The sequence below is a fragment of the Mytilus californianus genome, unplaced genomic scaffold (assembly GCF_021869535.1).
Source record: "Mytilus californianus isolate M0D057914Y unplaced genomic scaffold, xbMytCali1.0.p SCAF_2, whole genome shotgun sequence".
In the NCBI taxonomy this organism is placed as follows: Eukaryota; Metazoa; Mollusca; class Bivalvia; order Mytilida; family Mytilidae; genus Mytilus; species Mytilus californianus.
This window is the reverse complement of record NW_026262668.1, coordinates 45,637,607-45,654,787: the sequence shown is the minus strand read 5'-3', so window position 1 is coordinate 45,654,787 and position 17,181 is coordinate 45,637,607. Positions and strand designations below refer to the sequence as shown.

Sequence of the window (17,181 nt, the reverse complement as noted above, 5' to 3'; positions counted from 1 at the left end):
CAGAAAAAAACTGTCACACAAACATGTACACCTTACAATTATTCCATACACCAAATATAGTTGACCTATTGCTTATGGTAATTGAAAAACAGACCAAAACACAAAAATCTAATGTTAACCAATGAACCATGGAAATGAGGTCAAGGTCAGATGATATTGGCTAGACAGACATGAACACCTTACAATCATTCCATACACTAATTATAGTTGACCTATTGCTTACAGTACTTGAAAAACAGACCAAAACACAAAAAATTAACAATGACCAATGAACCATGAAAATGAGGTCAAGGTCAGATGACACCGACTAGACAGACATGTACACCTAACAATCATTCCATAAACCAAATATAGTAGATCTATTGCTTATAGTACTTAAAAAAACAGACAAAACACAAAAACTTAACATTGACCAATGAACCATGAAAATGAGGTCAAGGTCAGATGACACCAGCTAGACAGACATGTACCCCTTATAATCATTCCATACACCACATATACATAGATGCCAACCCCCTTTTGACACAATCAATAACAATCTATCAAATTTTCAGTAATTTTGAAAACATTTCAGTAATCATTCAAAAACGTGCATTTACCAAAAAAATTAGTGACAAATGGTTACAAAGTGATGTGGAATAACATGTTTCGTTAAACATGTTATCTGTAGTATGTATTCCATTCATCATGTTCATTAGTTGTTCATTATTGGTTTTTTTTTCTTGTTTTCAATAGATATCTTGATTGATATTTGTCTACCATTGTTTATTGGAATTTGTTTACTGGCATGTCCTTTCAATTTATATAGTTTTGAATATTTTACATAATCCTTTATGATTTCACATTCAAGGTTTCATTCAAATGTCAGTTAAACTTAAAACGTATCAAGTTTCAGTTCTGTTTTTTTCTGACTTGACTGAAAAATTTTTCACTATCAGCATTGCTGTGTGGGATAACTAGTATGTCAATCATTAGTTTAGACAGTTCTGAATATTTTGGTTTTCCATCAGGTCCCTTAATTTTAGCAATCATATTCCAAGAAATGCCAATTCGTTCTGCTTCAGTAATGTCAGGAGAGAGATTCTCAATTTGATAATGGGAAAATTGGACTTCAAGTTGATCTTTCATACTGTTTTTATCCGCAGCATCAGACACTAGTGCCATGGACAACTTATCAATAAAATATTCTACTATGCAGAACTTTTGATTTGATCTTAGTTTAACATCTGCAACTTCTGCATGGTGCAAGAGAGGGTCATTTACAGGAAGTTTTTTTATTATATAGTCACAAGCAGCCATAAAAAACTCTCTGATGGATTGATAAAAAGTTGTTTCTTCTTCAGAAGTGAGTTTGATAAGTCTCATGTGAATTCTGGTTTCTGCTCCAATGGTAAGGTTTTCCCTATTTTTCTGATTTTTTCTTTCATTGTAATGACTTTTAACAGATTACTAGTGGATGTGATAGATGATGGCTTCACAAATCTGGTGTATAAGTCAGTTAGTAATGCAAGGATTTCTCTCCTTAATACATAGATTAAAGGTTTGTCACTCTGTAGAAATGTGTTAAATGAATCAAATAATGGAATTGTTTGCAAGCGCGTAGCAACACGTACGCAAAAATGCAGTTGCGTACACATCGAAAATATGACAAAAATTAAAATATGGTAAATTTAGTAAGAGTAAAACTAAAGTAATAAACTTAATTAAAAAGTATTACAGAAACATGTTAATAATTACTTTGTAGCTATATTCCATTCCTGAAACTACTCTTTTCATTTATGTAACCAGCATCATGATTATGCTGCTGATGCAAATAATTGATAACAAATGGCTGAGTCCTCGGGGTGTCATTAAACAATTGTCTCGTCTTCTATGTATGCCTCCTTACCCTGACATCTTTTCTAAAGATTTCAAAATAACTGACGAAATAAAATATGACGTTTTAAAGAGACCATCGACAACAATTCATTCTTATGATTTTCCTGTGATATGATAATATATAGTCTTAGTTACATACATCATCATAACAGATTTTTAAATAGTCCAGTCAAACTTAATTTGAACGGGGGTGGTAAAGGGTAATTTTCGTGCAATATTTTCGCCGTTTTTTTTTTTTTTTTTTTTTTTTATTTGACGATCAACGTTTTTTTACTTTCTTGTTTACGTTAGGCCATGCAAGACGGGTGCCTCATTCAACGTGTTCTTTAACTTTGAGAATTAAAAGCTGATAGAAAGACTACTTGTTCACTTATGAAATACAACATAGAGAAATGCAGTTCTATTTATTTATGTATTTTCTCAATTAAAAAAAAAACCCTTTAAGTTGCACGGTGTTGGCTTAGAAATTTGGTTTTTCTAATGTATATATATAGAAGGTTGAGTCTGGTGGTGGCAACATATATTTTAATTGTACTTAATACCTAACCAAGCTCAACCAACTACACAATAGATAAACCAAATTTCTAAGCTAACAGTACTTGTTTGTTTTTCTCTAATTGATATATTTTTTTCAAATTTATTTTCAGAAGTTGACTTGTTACTCATGAAAATAAGATTTCCTTGAGCTTATTTTAAGTCCAAGAAAATTGCGAGAATGCAGGATTTTGCACCATTTATCCCAGAGCTTCTGGGGGCCTTGAGCAGCACCCATACCCCCTGCCATATGACTTCTCCTCTGGCATTGAGTACACATCATGATGGCCTAGCTACGCCCCTGGTTTGATACAGAAAAAGACAGTACAACTTGGTCTTTGGACTACTTAATAATATGTGTACCCTTCCTACCCTTGATGGCAATATGAACTCCTTTTGCTTGGGTTTGGATGTTTTGTCACTTAAAGCTTGCTTTGCCATAAATTTTGACGGATTGGTTGGTTTAGAAACAGTAACAGTTTTAGTTTTAGATCCAGAAGGTCTTGATTCAGTTTGTGATTTGTCCTTTCTTTTATCAGTTTTTTGTTTTTCTTCACTTTTGTCAGTTTTTGCTTTGCCCTTACTTTTTTCAGATGTCACAGTTGAGCTATCACTTTTCTTTTCTTTTTTTTTCATTAGCTAATTTTTGTTTTCCTTTTTTTCTTTTCAATCTCATATTCTTGTTCGAAAAACATTTTCAGTGCATCCCACTGCTCAAGAAGTCTTTCTAAACATTTGCCCAATGATAGCCATCTAGTGGCAACACGTTCTAAGATTTTGTGGGTTTTTATTTCACACATCAGTTGGCATTTTTTTTAATTCTAAATTACGCTTAGAACTTTTATCTAAATAATAGTAAATATCAACAAGCAAATCTTCAAATTTTATTGGCATTTTCTGTGCTGCTTTCTGCGCAGCGATATGTACAAGATGACAAGGACAACCACTTATATAGATATTTCCATTCTGATCGGCTACAAATTTGGCAACACCCTTGTGCTTTCCAGTCATTACTGAGGCATTGTCACAACTGAATGAAACACCATTTCCCCATGGTATGTTATATTTCACAAACTCCCGATTGAGCAAGTTGAAAATATTTTCCCCGGTGCAACTTTCATTACAACTTGGCATTGATAATAAAGCAGTCATTATCTGATCAATTTCTTTATTATAATAACGAACTACTATGGGGTATAGCTGTGTGTTGACATCATTACTGCCATCTGTAGCACATGCAAAAAAGGTTTTTTGGAGTGTCTCCACAATAGTTTCAGTTTTGTCTTTTGAGAGATTGTCAATTATTGCAGAAGTTTTGGTTCTTGCACATCCATACTTTTTGGCAATTTCAGTGTGAGGAAACAGTTTCCTGAATAAAGGTCCTGCATGGTCACTGACTGCAATTGGGACATTATGTTCAATTAGAAAATTTGTAAATAAAGTTTCAGCATTTGTCACTTGAAGTTCCATTGTGGATTCTTTCTTTTGAAAAAATGATGAATGTTTAGAATTGTCATTTTGTAACTTTGCATTGCTGTCATGTTTTTTTTACTCAACATGCCGCTTACAGTCGTCATGACCCCCGTGCAACACACTGACATCTTGTTTGCAATATGTGCAATACACACAGCTTTCCCTTGATGACTTGGTCAGGCAAGGGTATTCCAGCGAATATTCCGTCCTATAACGCTGTCCTTTCTTCTTAATTTTAGGTGCAGACGGCCCAGACTCAGACATTTTCGTCTTGTCAAGGAGAAGTAGAGAAAGGGGGAAAGCCACTTCATAAAATGCGTGTTTGCCTCTTCGGAAGTCAGTTAGTTACCAAACGATAGGTCGATAACTCCCGAGAAACCGGAACTGAAGCATTACATTGGCGTGTTCTAAATACCGGACCGGGCCAGAAAAGCAATGAAAAAAATCTGTGTTTTACAAAATTGAACGGCAGCGACTGGGATCCGTTACTATTCAACTATTGACCGTAATAGCGTAGTTTTTATCGCAAAATAGCTAAAAAATTACGGAAAAATCGTAATGGTTGGCATCTATGCACATAGTTGACCTGCTTGTAGTATTTGAGAAACGGACCTAATCACTTAACTTTAACCTTGATCACTGATCCACGAATTGAGGTTGAGGTCAGGGTAACCCTATCTGACGGACATGTAGACGTTGCAAGGAACCCATATACCAAATATAGTTATCCTATTACTTATAATAAGTGAGAAATTCACATGACAAAAAAACTGTAATTTTTTTTCAAGCAGTCACTGAACCATGAAAATGAGGTCAAGGACAATGGGCATATGACAGACAGAAACTTCGTAACATAAGGTATCTGCATACAAGGTATGAAGCATCCAGGTCTTCTACCTTCTGAAATATAAAGCTTTATTCAAATAGTTTTTGCCTCCGCCGCATAGTTACCTATGTCTCGTATACTACGACGAAAAAGGTGAGACAAAAACACAGCTAGATGTTTGAACTTACCATCAAAACAGCTGTCTACTTTACGATTCATCTGGTCATAGAACTCTGTGGAACAGTCATTACATGGATTGATACGACACACAGCATGTGGATTATTCGGACATACAGCATGCAAACACAGATCGATGGCACAACACTTCATCATTTTACCATTAGAACATCCTGCAAAAAAGCTGAAAAATCTAACAAAAATCTGCTGTGAATTCATTATTAATCGTGGGATATCAATTTTCCTTGGTTTCCTGGGTAAAGGTAAACCCCGAATTTAAATGTTCAACAAAGTATACATTTTCTATTAGTTTGTATGTAGACATTGGCAAAACCATGAAAATAGAAGTTTTCCTCAATCCACAAAATTGGGTACCCAAGAAAATAAATAAATTGGCAGTAAATGTTAGTGTCCACCTCTTTTTTTATCACTTTAATCCATAACTTATCACAAAGAAGTCAGGCTAAAAGCTACAAAATTGATGGAAATGTTTTCTTTTGACAAGAAACATAGGGTTAAAAAATTCTGAATAACTCTGCAGTTCCATTTTGCTAAAAAAAAGTTATACCAGGTTAATGAAAATCCAAATAATATAATACCAATGGAATAACATTTCTAACTGATATATAAAGTCTGTTCTTATGGTGTGCTGTTACACCACTATCCACTGTGAGAGTTGAGAGCTCACAAACATGTTTAACCTTGCCACATTCTATAGGTCCCTGTCCCAAGTCAGAAGCCTGTAATTTAGTGGTTGATGTTGGTTCATGTCTGTCATATTTGTATTTCGCTCATTGTTTTGTCATACCGGTAATTGGTTTTATCCTTTGAATTGTTGCACATTTTGTCATGTCAGGATCTTTCATATCTGACTATAGACCAGTATGAATTTGCTCATTGTTGAAGGCTTTATTGTGACCTATATAGCTGCTTACATCTATGTCATTGGACTCTGTTGAAGAGTTGTTACATTGGCAATCACACCACATCTCTTTATTATTATTTATTAATATCAAACCTACAAAATGGTATGATCTGATATAATTACCTGGTGTTGGTAAACTTCTTCTGTCTCTTTCAGCTGAAAAAAAAATAACCAGAAAACATAAACTTTAGGATAAAATGGTATCAGGTTCATCACAAACCTTCAATGCACCTACTAGTTTTTAAACCGGAATTAAAACATTAAGATTATAGAACTGACATGTCAACAAGGGCTCCCCTTGCACAAGACACAACAAATATTTAATACTGATGCAAACAGTTCATGGGATGTCAATTTTTTAGTAAATTTTGACAACAGGAATTAATTCAGGAAATGTTGCATGAGGACATAAATGTTTGATAAAATATTACTTTTTATATGTGTTTTCACAGCCATTTTGAAAATGGCACCTGATGGATAATTGATGACACCAGGAACCAATTTGAAATTCAATATTTTACCTATATATCAATTTTTGTTGAAATCATAATACATGAAGATGTTCTCAAAATTTGCAATTATTTAACAAAATCTTAGTTTGTACCACAAAATATTTAATATTTAAGGAATGACTGTAATATTTTTTCTGTCTATGAAGAAATAACATAACTAGAGGCTCTAAAGAGCCTGTGTCGCTCACCTTAGTCTATGTGCATATCAAACAAAGGACACAGATGGATTCATGACAAAATTGTGTTTTGGTGATGGTGATGTGTTTGTAGATCTTACTTTACTGAATATTCTTGCTGCTTACAATTATCTCTATCTATAATGAAATTGGCCCAGAAGTTACAGTGGAAAATATTTTGTAAAAATTTACAAAAATTTACAAAATTTATGAAAATTGTAAAAAATTGATTATAAAGGGCAATAACTCCTTAAGGGGTCAATTGACAATTTTGGTCATGTTGACTTATTTGTAGATCTTACTTTGCTGTACATTATTGCTGTTTACAGTTTATCTCTATCTATAATAATATTCAAGATAATAACCAAAAACGGCAAAATTTCCTTAAAATTACCAATTCAGGGGCAGCAACCCAACAACGGGTTGTCAGATTCATTTGTTAATTTCAGGGCAGATAGATCTTGACCTGATAAACAATTTAACCCCTGTCAGATTTGCTCTAAATGCTTTGGTTTCAGAGATATAAGCCAAAATCTACATTTTACCCCAATTTATGTTCCTTTTGTAGATATAAACAATGTGCATAAAAATTATGGAAATTGGTTGAGCCAATCTTGACTTATGGTACAAAATAGAGAAGTGATGTCCAATGGACTGATAAATGGATAGAGCAATAACTAAAGGAAAACACTAGTACTGTTCTTGTGAACTAGCAGATAGGGTCCTACTAAATGTAACGTTAAAACTTCTTTTGGATTTACAAAACAACTTACTATAGAGTTTTCATAAACAAAAGAAGACTTTCAAAATTAAAGAACCTCTGTTAGCTCCCAATGTCTGTCTAGGAGGAAACTTCTAAGCAGTAAAAAAACAGTTGAAAGCTTATTAAATACCCACATGTTAGGATGCCAATACCTAATAAATACTCACTACTCCACATATTTGTGCACATCATCTGGTGATAAACACAGGTACCCTTAACTCATAAATGTAAATATTTCTCTAAAATAATAGCAATGGTCATACTGGCAACCATCACCGTTTAAATACTCACTAGTAAGCATGCCATCTGGTGGCACACACTGGTACCCTAATCCATTAAAACAGCATTTATCATCAGATCCAGAACAATCATCATCAGACGTGCAGCCATCATCTAATAAATCCATCATGGTCCATTGACTAGGATTAGGACAACTTCCTGATCTTGTTGCTAATGAAAATATAACACATTAAATGCTGTTTAACATTTGTTTTATAACTGAATACTGTAAATTCAGAAATTATTGCGTGCATTTATTATTGCGATTTTCGAAGAATAAACAAAAATGCAATTTTAATTATTGCGATTTTAGGAAAAGCTACATACAGATATATGTATTTGATATCAGAGTTCTTATTATTACGAAACTCAAATAGTCGCATTATTCACAATAATAATAACCTCGCAATAATTTCTGAGTTTACAGTACTTGTTTTGTTCCATCAAAATATATCTATATCTAATATAGCTGAGCTCAAGGGATTAGAACAATTTGTTTTGATTTTGAATCAATAATCTAGAGGCCATTAAAAAATATGTCATTTTGATATTTTTTTCAACTTCTGTCAGAATGAAATCTGGATAAATAAATGGGGAATGTGTCCATGGGACACAGATAAAGCCCCTGCATGCAGATCATATATAGTTTTAAAGGGACATGTAAGAACGGTAAAAGTGAAGCTACCCAAATTTGTACTTGATCTGAGTTTTGTGGTAATAAGTATCATAACATTTGGTTGAGGCAAACTTAAGTTAGAGAACAGAAACAAAAAATTCAGCAATTTTTCCATTTGTAAAGGGGCATAACTCTAGAACAGTAAAAATGATGTCACCAAAATTCAAACTTGATCTGTATTTTGTGGTAATAAGCATTGTGTATAAGTTTCACATTTGGTTCAGGTAAACGTAAGTACAAGAACGGAAATGAAAAATTCAGTAATTTTTCCATTTGTAAACGGGCATAACTCTGGAACTGTTAAAGTGACACCACCAAAATTCAAACTTGATCTGTTTATGTGGTAATAAGCATTGTGTATAAGTTTCATAACATTTGGTTGAGGCAAACTAAAGTTACAGAACGGAAACTAAAAATTCAGCAATGTTTCCAATTTTTATAAAGGGGCATCACTCTAGAGCGGTGAAAGTGACCCCACCAAAGTTCAAACTGGATCTGTGTTTTGTGGTAATAAGCATTGTGTATAAGTTTCATTATATTTGGGAGAGGCAAACTAAAGTCAGATACAGAAACCAACTTTGGGACTTACAGACGGATGTACGGACAGATGGACGCACATACAAACAAGGGTAAAACTTAATGCCCCTCCACTACTGCGGGGGCATAAAAAGTCTTCCAAGCCCCACCTAAAAGTCAATTTAGTGGCCTTCAACTTAGTAAATTATCACAGGTTTTACAGACCATTGAAAGGATTCTTGTTTTGAATTTGCATTTTTATTGATTTTGATTTTTTAGTTTCTCTCTATCCACTTTTGTTTGTCTTTTTTTCTGTTTTGCTTCTATAAATAGAACATAAGGGTAAAATGCAAATAATCATCTAATATCTATTATTAGAAATTAAAACCAAACAACTGGGTCAATATCCCTAACTCGCCTCAAATTGAGGAACACAAAATTTCTGTGTAAACAAAAAATCTCTGTGTAGCGATATTGGACATGTTTCTATTTTTAACAAGTGACTGAGCTTAACCATTTGTGTTGATTTGGAAAGTAGAGGACCATAGAATAAATGTGTAAAAACTATGGAGTTATTAAATGTATTCAAAGTATTAAATTTTCAAAGAATTTATTGTGTGAAAAAAGGGATTTTTTACCAGGAAGAGCCGCATCACGAAAGGATTTTCGGGGTATGCTAATTTACGGAAAAATGAATCACACTTCGTACCCCGAAAATTTAACCACATATGTGAAAATGTCTGAGTTTCAAAACGAGCCATCATACATATCCAAGTTTACGATATGGACTGAGCTACAGAAGAAAACGTTACCATTACCGCCTATGGAGAAACAATTGCGCATATTGCCCCAACTGATTTAAGCATGCTTTTTTTAAAAGCTTACACTTGTTATAAAATGCAAGGATAAATACAGTGCTAAATACCTTTTGAGCAGTCTGGGTTTCCCCTTACATTTGAACCTTTTATTTTTGTTCCATTTGAATGCACACACCAGCATATTCCATGTGAATCTAAACACTGCTTCTTCTGAAATTGTCCATTACTATCACACCTATTAAATATAAAATGTAATTAACCGATTACTGTAAATTCAGAAATTATTTGTGCATTTATTATTGTAATTTTTTTTTAAGGAAGGACAAAAATGCGAGTTTAAGTATTGCGATTTCAGGAATATCTGCCTACTTATATATGTATCAGATTTAAGAATATGAGTTCTTATTATTGCATTTCTCATGTAGCCAGTCACATTATTGGCAATAATAATCAAAGTGCTTTCATTTTTCAATTTTGTGAATTTAAAATAAAACAATGAATTGTATTTAGCTAGGCAAATTATAAATTTTAGTTGGAGGTATCTTCCTTTGTTCATGATTGTACATTTGTAGTTGAACCTATTTTTGTCACAGATTCATACACCATGCTTTACTTATGTAAATTTTAATAAAGACAATTCTTCTTGATAAGTATGGCAATTCAAATATACATATTATTGTAACTTGAATATCTAAGTATAACATACATGTACCATTAATAAATTGCTTGACATTAAGTGGATAGGACCTAAAGAATGATCACTTTACTGCACTATTTAAATTTTTGTTTGAACTATGAAAGGTAGTGATAAAACTTGGAAGAATCAGATATCAAGTCAGTACCATTATAAGGTTTTTTTTTTATCCCCAAACCTGGCAATCATTTCTGAATTTACAGTATCTGAAATTAATTAAAACTTATTTGCATGCAATTTCTTTGAAATGAAAATATTCTTTCTACTGCATATTATACTGATAATCTTTTTTTTATTCACAACTGCAGATTTATTTTTCTATCTATTCCAAAATTTAAACAAGAATGCACATATTGTCTTGCTAAGCATGTCTGCCCCCCACTCACAATTCAAAGAGTGGGAAACCAGGAATTAAGTAGGATTCAGACAGATCAAAAAAGATAACAAGCTACAACTCATCACTGTCAAGCTACTTGCTAAAAACAGTCATCCTCTTCAGTTTTTTTCTCAGAAAATTAAAGTGTGACAAATATATTGGTTTTATTCAACATGTTGAAAATTTTTAAAGTATTGGCAAACAGGAAGAAGGTATCCCTTCAGTGATCTAAAAAGCACTGACACGTTACAATTCATTCAATTCTAATATGATGTTCTTCTTTTGCCTAGGGAACAAAGCCATGTTCTAATTACAATAGAACATGGACTGCAATTGATTGACATCACAACTGATATTGTCAGTTGTATTTTGAACAAACCTGGAGAACAAAAAGGGACATTTGTGTTGTTAATTGTTGCTCGCTAGAAAATTAAATAAAATCATCCTAAAAGTAAGTCTACATGTACATTGTGTATCTGTTAATTTTTTAGCGGGAACGGTTTAATTTCTATATCGTTTTGGCTTTATAAAATCAAAATGGCTGCCTTTTGAACGTGTCTTATAAGCCCGCTTTGAAGTACAAAAGTTATAAATTTTCCTAATAATAATTCTATCATGCCATGCTCTATGCTCATTTTTAGCTCATCTGGCCCAAAGGGCCAAGTGAGCTTTTCTCATCACTAGGCATCCGTCGTCGTCCGTCGTCGTCCATCGTCGTTAACTTTTTACATTTTGAACTTCTTCTAGAGAACCACATAATGGAATGAAACCAAACATGGCATGAATGTTCCTTATGAGGTGCTGACCAAGTGTTGTTACTTTGTAGCCGATCCATCATCCAAGATGGCCGCCAGCAGGGGTCTTAGTTTAAAATAGGACCCTATGGACAATACATACAAATGTCTTCTTTTAGAGAACCACTGAATGGAATGAAACTAAACATGGCATGAATGTTCCCTATGAGGTGCTGACCAAGTGTTACTTTGTAGCCGATCCATCTTCCAAGATGGACGCCAGCAGGGGACTTCGTTTAACATTGGACCCTATGGGAAATACATACAAATGTCTTCTTTTAGAAAACCACTGAATGGAATGAAACCAAACATGGCATGAATGTTCCTTATGAGGTGCTGAACAAGTGTTGCTACTTTGAAGCTGATCCATCATTCAAGATGGCCGCCAGAGAGGGACTTAGTTTAACATAAGACCCTATGGGAAATACATACAAATGTCTTCTTTTAGAAAACCACTAAATGAAATGAAACCCTGAAACATGGCATGAATGTTCCTTTTGAGGTGCTGACCAAGAGTTGTAACTTTGTAGGTGATCAATCATCCAAGATGGCCGCCAGCGGGGGACTTAGTTTAACATAGGACCCTATGGACAATACATGCAAATGTCTTCTTTTAGAGAACCACTGAATGGAATGAAACCAAGCATGGCATGAATGATCCTTATGAGGTGCTGAACAAGTGTTGCTACTTTGAAGCTGACCCATCAACCAAGTATGGTATCTGTTATGATTTTAATCTATTTTTTCATGATTTCCAAAACCAAAGTAGAATCAGGTGAGCGACACAGGCTCTTGAGAGCCTCTAGTAATATTTGTCAACATTTTACACCTCACTGAAGCTCGGTATAAAGATATTGACAAATATAATGCCTATCCATGTTAAAATGAGCATAGAGCATGGCATGAAAGAATAATTTCTTAATTATTAAAAAGCTGATGATCAAATATGAAGTCATTCTGTTTAGCATGCAGTACTGGAGAAACGTGTGACTATAAATTTCAAAATTCATTCAAAATGTCTAAATATTTAAAGTATTGGCAAACAGGCAGAATATATCTGACAGATCTGAAAAGTGCTCACACATTGGAACTTATCACTGCATGTTAAAGGCTGCTGACCAAATATTCAGTTGTTCTGTTTAGTGGTTCATTAGCATGATTAGAAAAGTGTGTGAAGAAAATATTGTTGGACTAAAGTATGGACAAACAGTTGGATGGACAGACAATGTGATTGCAATATACCCCACCTTTACAGTGGTAACATAATAATAACTTAATCTCTGAAAATTTACTTCTGAAACACTACTTTGTTTTGTAGTAAGACAATAACACAAACACTCCTTCTTTTCATTTTTTCCCTTAAAGTATCTACTTTTATAAAAAATATATATTTATAATGAAAGAGATGTGGTATGATATATTACCAATGAGAAAACTAACCCATCAAGACCAAAGGCAAAGGACAAGGTGTTAATAGCAATTACGGGTCAATGCACATATACAACCTTCAACAATGAGCAAAACCCATATTGTATATTAAGCAATAAAAGGGATGAAAAAAAAGATTAATATCATTCAAAACAGAAAACCAAGGACCTAATATATATATAACATACAAAAAACAGTTATTAAACTGACAGCAACCAACAACAACCACTGATTTACAGGCTTTTAATTGGTTTGTAACAGACACATAAAGCATGTGGTGGGTTTAAACATGTTTGTGAGCACTCTGATAGCTATTTTACACAAACTTTTTTTTAATTGTCCATTAACCAGGAAACCCTTGTTTTTCCCCCCTTTTTTGCCCCTAATTCCTAAACGGTTTGAGCCATAACCCCCCAAAGCCAATCCTAACCATCCCTTTGTGGTATGGAAACTTGTGGTATAATTTCAGAGAGATCCATACACTGTTCCACAAGTTATTGTCTGGAAACTAGAAAAATGCTTATCTGGGCCCTTTTTTGGCCCCTAATTCCTAAACTGTTAGGACTATAACCCCCAAAATCAATCCCAACCTTTCTTTTGTGGTTATAAACCTTGTGTTTAAATTACTTAGATTTCTATTTACATTTACTAAAGTTATTGTCCGGAAACCAAATGTCTTCGGACGACGCTGCTGACGACGTGATATTAATATACGACTGCAAAATTTTTTGTGGTCGTATAAAAAATTCAAGATATTCATTTCTAATGAGCACTTACACACATTAAAATTAGACCTTACACCTGACTCTTGAATGTAGACACTTAAGGTATACATAGGAAAGACTTCAAATTCTTCTGTTCACTTCTGAGAATTGGTAAATGCCATATTTTCCTTTTAATAAACTGTTGAGACAGAAATGCTTCACCTCAGTACTGTAACATGTAAACTATGCAAAAGTTTAAAAGTCAATGGACCATGACTGAGATGGTTGGGGAAAATATTCTCCATGGAAATGAGATGTGCTAATTGTAAAAAACACTGCCTTCCCAATATCAGACAAATATCAATCTAATCAAAAAATTTATCAATTGCTGACATTAACCAATGTTATACAAGAAAAAGCAAGCCTATGTTGTGTAGGTCTTGCCTGTATGGCTTTACCAAGGAGAGACAAAAATGAAAAAGGATGAGCAACCCCAAGATTAAAACATTTGGTTACTGTGGATAAATCTATTGTCTTTGTCATCAATTTTCCTGGTTGGAGAAAATTGCTATTTCAGGGGTATATTTAATTTGTTGATTTTAATCATTTCCTTGACTTTACTATCAAAGTAACTAATAAATGTGGATAGTGTCCACATGTGGACACAGATGATGCCCCCGCTTGCATATCATATAATTATAAAGGGACATAAATGAAGAATGGTAAAAGAGACCCTACCCAAATTTGAACTTGATCTGAGTTTTGTGGTAATAAGCATTGTGTGTAAGTCTCATAACATTTGGTTGAGGCTAACTTAAGGAGAGAACAGAAACTAAAAATTCAGCAATTTTTCTATTTGTAAACACTCACAACTCTTACGGTTGTGTACAAGTTTTATAACATTTGGTTGAGACAAACTAAAGTTAGAAAATGGAAACGAAAAATTCAGCAATTTTTATGTTTATAAAGGGACATAACTCAAGAATGGTAAAAGTGATGCCACCAAATTTCGTACTTAATCTGTATTATGTAGTAATAAGCATTGTGTATAAGTTTCATAAAATTTGGTTGAGGCAAACTAAAGTTAGAAAACGGAAACAAAAATAAAATTGAGAATGGAAATGGGGAATGTGTCAAAGAGATAACAACCCGACCATAGAGCAGACAACAGCCGAAGGCCACAAAAAAATTTGTACTTGATCTTAGTTTTGTGGTAATGAATATTGTGTATAGGTTTCATAATGTTTGGTTGGGGCAATCTTAAGTTACAGAAGGGAAACTAAAAATTTTGCAATCTTTCGATTTATAAAGGGGCATAACTCAATAATGGTTAAAGTGACACTACCCAAATTCAACTTGATCTGTGTTTTATCAGTGGAAGTCAAAATCAAACATTGCATTGTATAAAGCATTGATTGTAGCTGACTCAACTATAATCATGGACAATTAAAAGAAGATAACTCCAATTTTAAAAATTACTTGATATTCATAATTTAGAAGAAAATAAAAAATTTTGGAACGGAAACGAAAAATTCAGCAATTTTTCCATTTATAAAGGGGCATAACTCTAGAACAGTTAAAGTGACACCATCAAAATTCAAACTCGATCTGTTTTTTGTGGTAATAAGCATTGTGTATAAGTTTCATAACATTTGTTTGAGGCAAACTTAAATATGAGAACGGAAACTTTTTCCATTTTCAAAGGGGCATAACTCTAGAACAGTTAAAGTGACGCCACCAAAATTCAAACTTGATCTGTGTTTTGTGGTAATTAGCATTGTGTTTAAGTTTCATAACATTTGGTTGAGGCAAACTCAAGTTAGAGAACGGAAACCAATTTTGGGACGTACATACGCATGTACGTACAGACGGACAAGGGTAAAACTTAATGCCCCCACCGCTACGGCGGAGGCATAAAAATGTGTACCTTGTTAAGATAGCAGTTTTCATTTACCAATGAAACACTAGTCTTGAGAATCAACCAATACCAATACTGACATCATGTTGTCACACACACTGTCATTGTTATATTGAAAGCAACATCACTAAATACTTTTGCAAGGCACCAAATGAAACAGCTGCAACTATTACATTCAAAGTACTGGACAAATTCTACTGGCATTCAGGCATATCCTCTTTTATATTAAGGATTTATTCAGTTTAGTTCTACAGTACCAGCCAAGTAGTGCCACTATATTCAGTGATATTTGTTCAAACTTCCAGGTGAAGTATTTTTTTTATCCCATACTTTCATTTATTCTCTTTCTTCCGGTTACAACACATACAGGTACATTTGCATAAAAATAAGGACATGAAGGAGTGGTATGATTGCCAATGAGACAACTCTCAACAAGAGACTAAATGATGTAGAATCAACTAAAGTTCACCGAAAAGCCTTCAACAATGACATGAATGAGCAAAGTTTTCAAAAATAGGACATTTAGTTTTAATAATTAATGTTTAGACAACTTTTTTTAGCTCATCTTGCCCAAATGACAAGGAGAGCTTTTGTCATCACCCGTCCCTCAGTAGTCCGTCTGTCGGTAAAATATTCTTTTAATATCTTCTTCTCTGAAACTGCTCAATGGATATCATAATACATGTATCACGAATTCCAGGGAAAATAAACGCTGAAACGTGAATTTCCTTAAATATAAATCATTCTTTTCAGGATCCTGAAAACCGAATCATTAATTCCAGAGTCCAGATGATGGTAAATCCAGAATTCCCACAAAAATAAAGACACACTCAGAAATTCTGTTTAATGAGGGCAAATACATATATCAAGCAAACATTCTGTTCCTTGTTTTATTGCAAAAATGATGGAAATATCATATACTTAACTGACCATTGATGTTCAACACCTTAAACTACAGGCTCTCAAGAGCCTGTGTCGCTCACCTGTATTTACTGATGCTTTAGAAATCATGTAAAATAAGGTTAAAATCATAATTAATAGTATTTGATATTAGATATTATAATGATATCTAAGATAATAACAAAAAACTGCAAAATTTCTGTAAAATTACTAACTCAGCAGGGGCAGCAACCCAACAACAGGTTGTCGGATTTGTCTGAAAATTTCAGAGCAGATAAATCTAAATCTGATGAACATTTTTGCCACCTTGTCAGATTTGGTCTAAATGCTTTAGTTTCAGAGATATAAACCCAAAACTGCATTTTACCCCTATGTTCTATTTTTAACCAAGTCGGCCATGATGGTTGGAAGGCAGGGTCATCGGACAATTTTTTTAAACTAGATACCCTTTTAATGATTATGGCCAAGTATGGTTAAATTTGTCTCAGTAGTTTCAGAGAAGAAGATTTGTAAAAGATTACAAAAATTTACGAAAAACTGTTAAAAATTGACTATAAAGGGCAATAACTCCTAAAGGGGTCGACTGACAATTTTGGCCATGTCGACTTATTTGTAGATCTTACTTTCCTGAACATTATTGCTGCTTACAGTTTATCTCTATCTATAATAATATTCAAGATAATAACAAAAAACTGCAAAATTTCCTTAAAATTACCAATTCAGGGGCAGTAACCCAACAACAGGTTGTCAGATTTGTCTGAAAATTTCATGGCAGATAGATATTGACCTGATAATCAGTTCTACATGTCAGATT

At 33.6% G+C, this 17,181-nt stretch overlaps 1 protein-coding gene across 1 annotated transcript in view; it reads right to left on the bottom strand.

Annotated features, from left to right (window-relative positions):
- The window catches only part of LOC127728969 (papilin-like), an 89,429-nt gene that overhangs the window by 32,965 nt on the left and 39,283 nt on the right, over positions 1 to 17,181 (bottom strand). Inside the window, exons 7-10 of the mRNA XM_052236549.1 lie at positions 9,661 to 9,788; positions 7,556 to 7,714; positions 5,937 to 5,969; positions 4,900 to 5,061 (exon numbers count right to left, since the gene is read on the bottom strand). Of these exons, the coding sequence (XP_052092509.1) occupies positions 4,900 to 5,061; positions 5,937 to 5,969; positions 7,556 to 7,714; positions 9,661 to 9,788 (482 nt within the window). The remainder of the gene's footprint in view (positions 1 to 4,899; positions 5,062 to 5,936; positions 5,970 to 7,555; positions 7,715 to 9,660; positions 9,789 to 17,181) is intronic.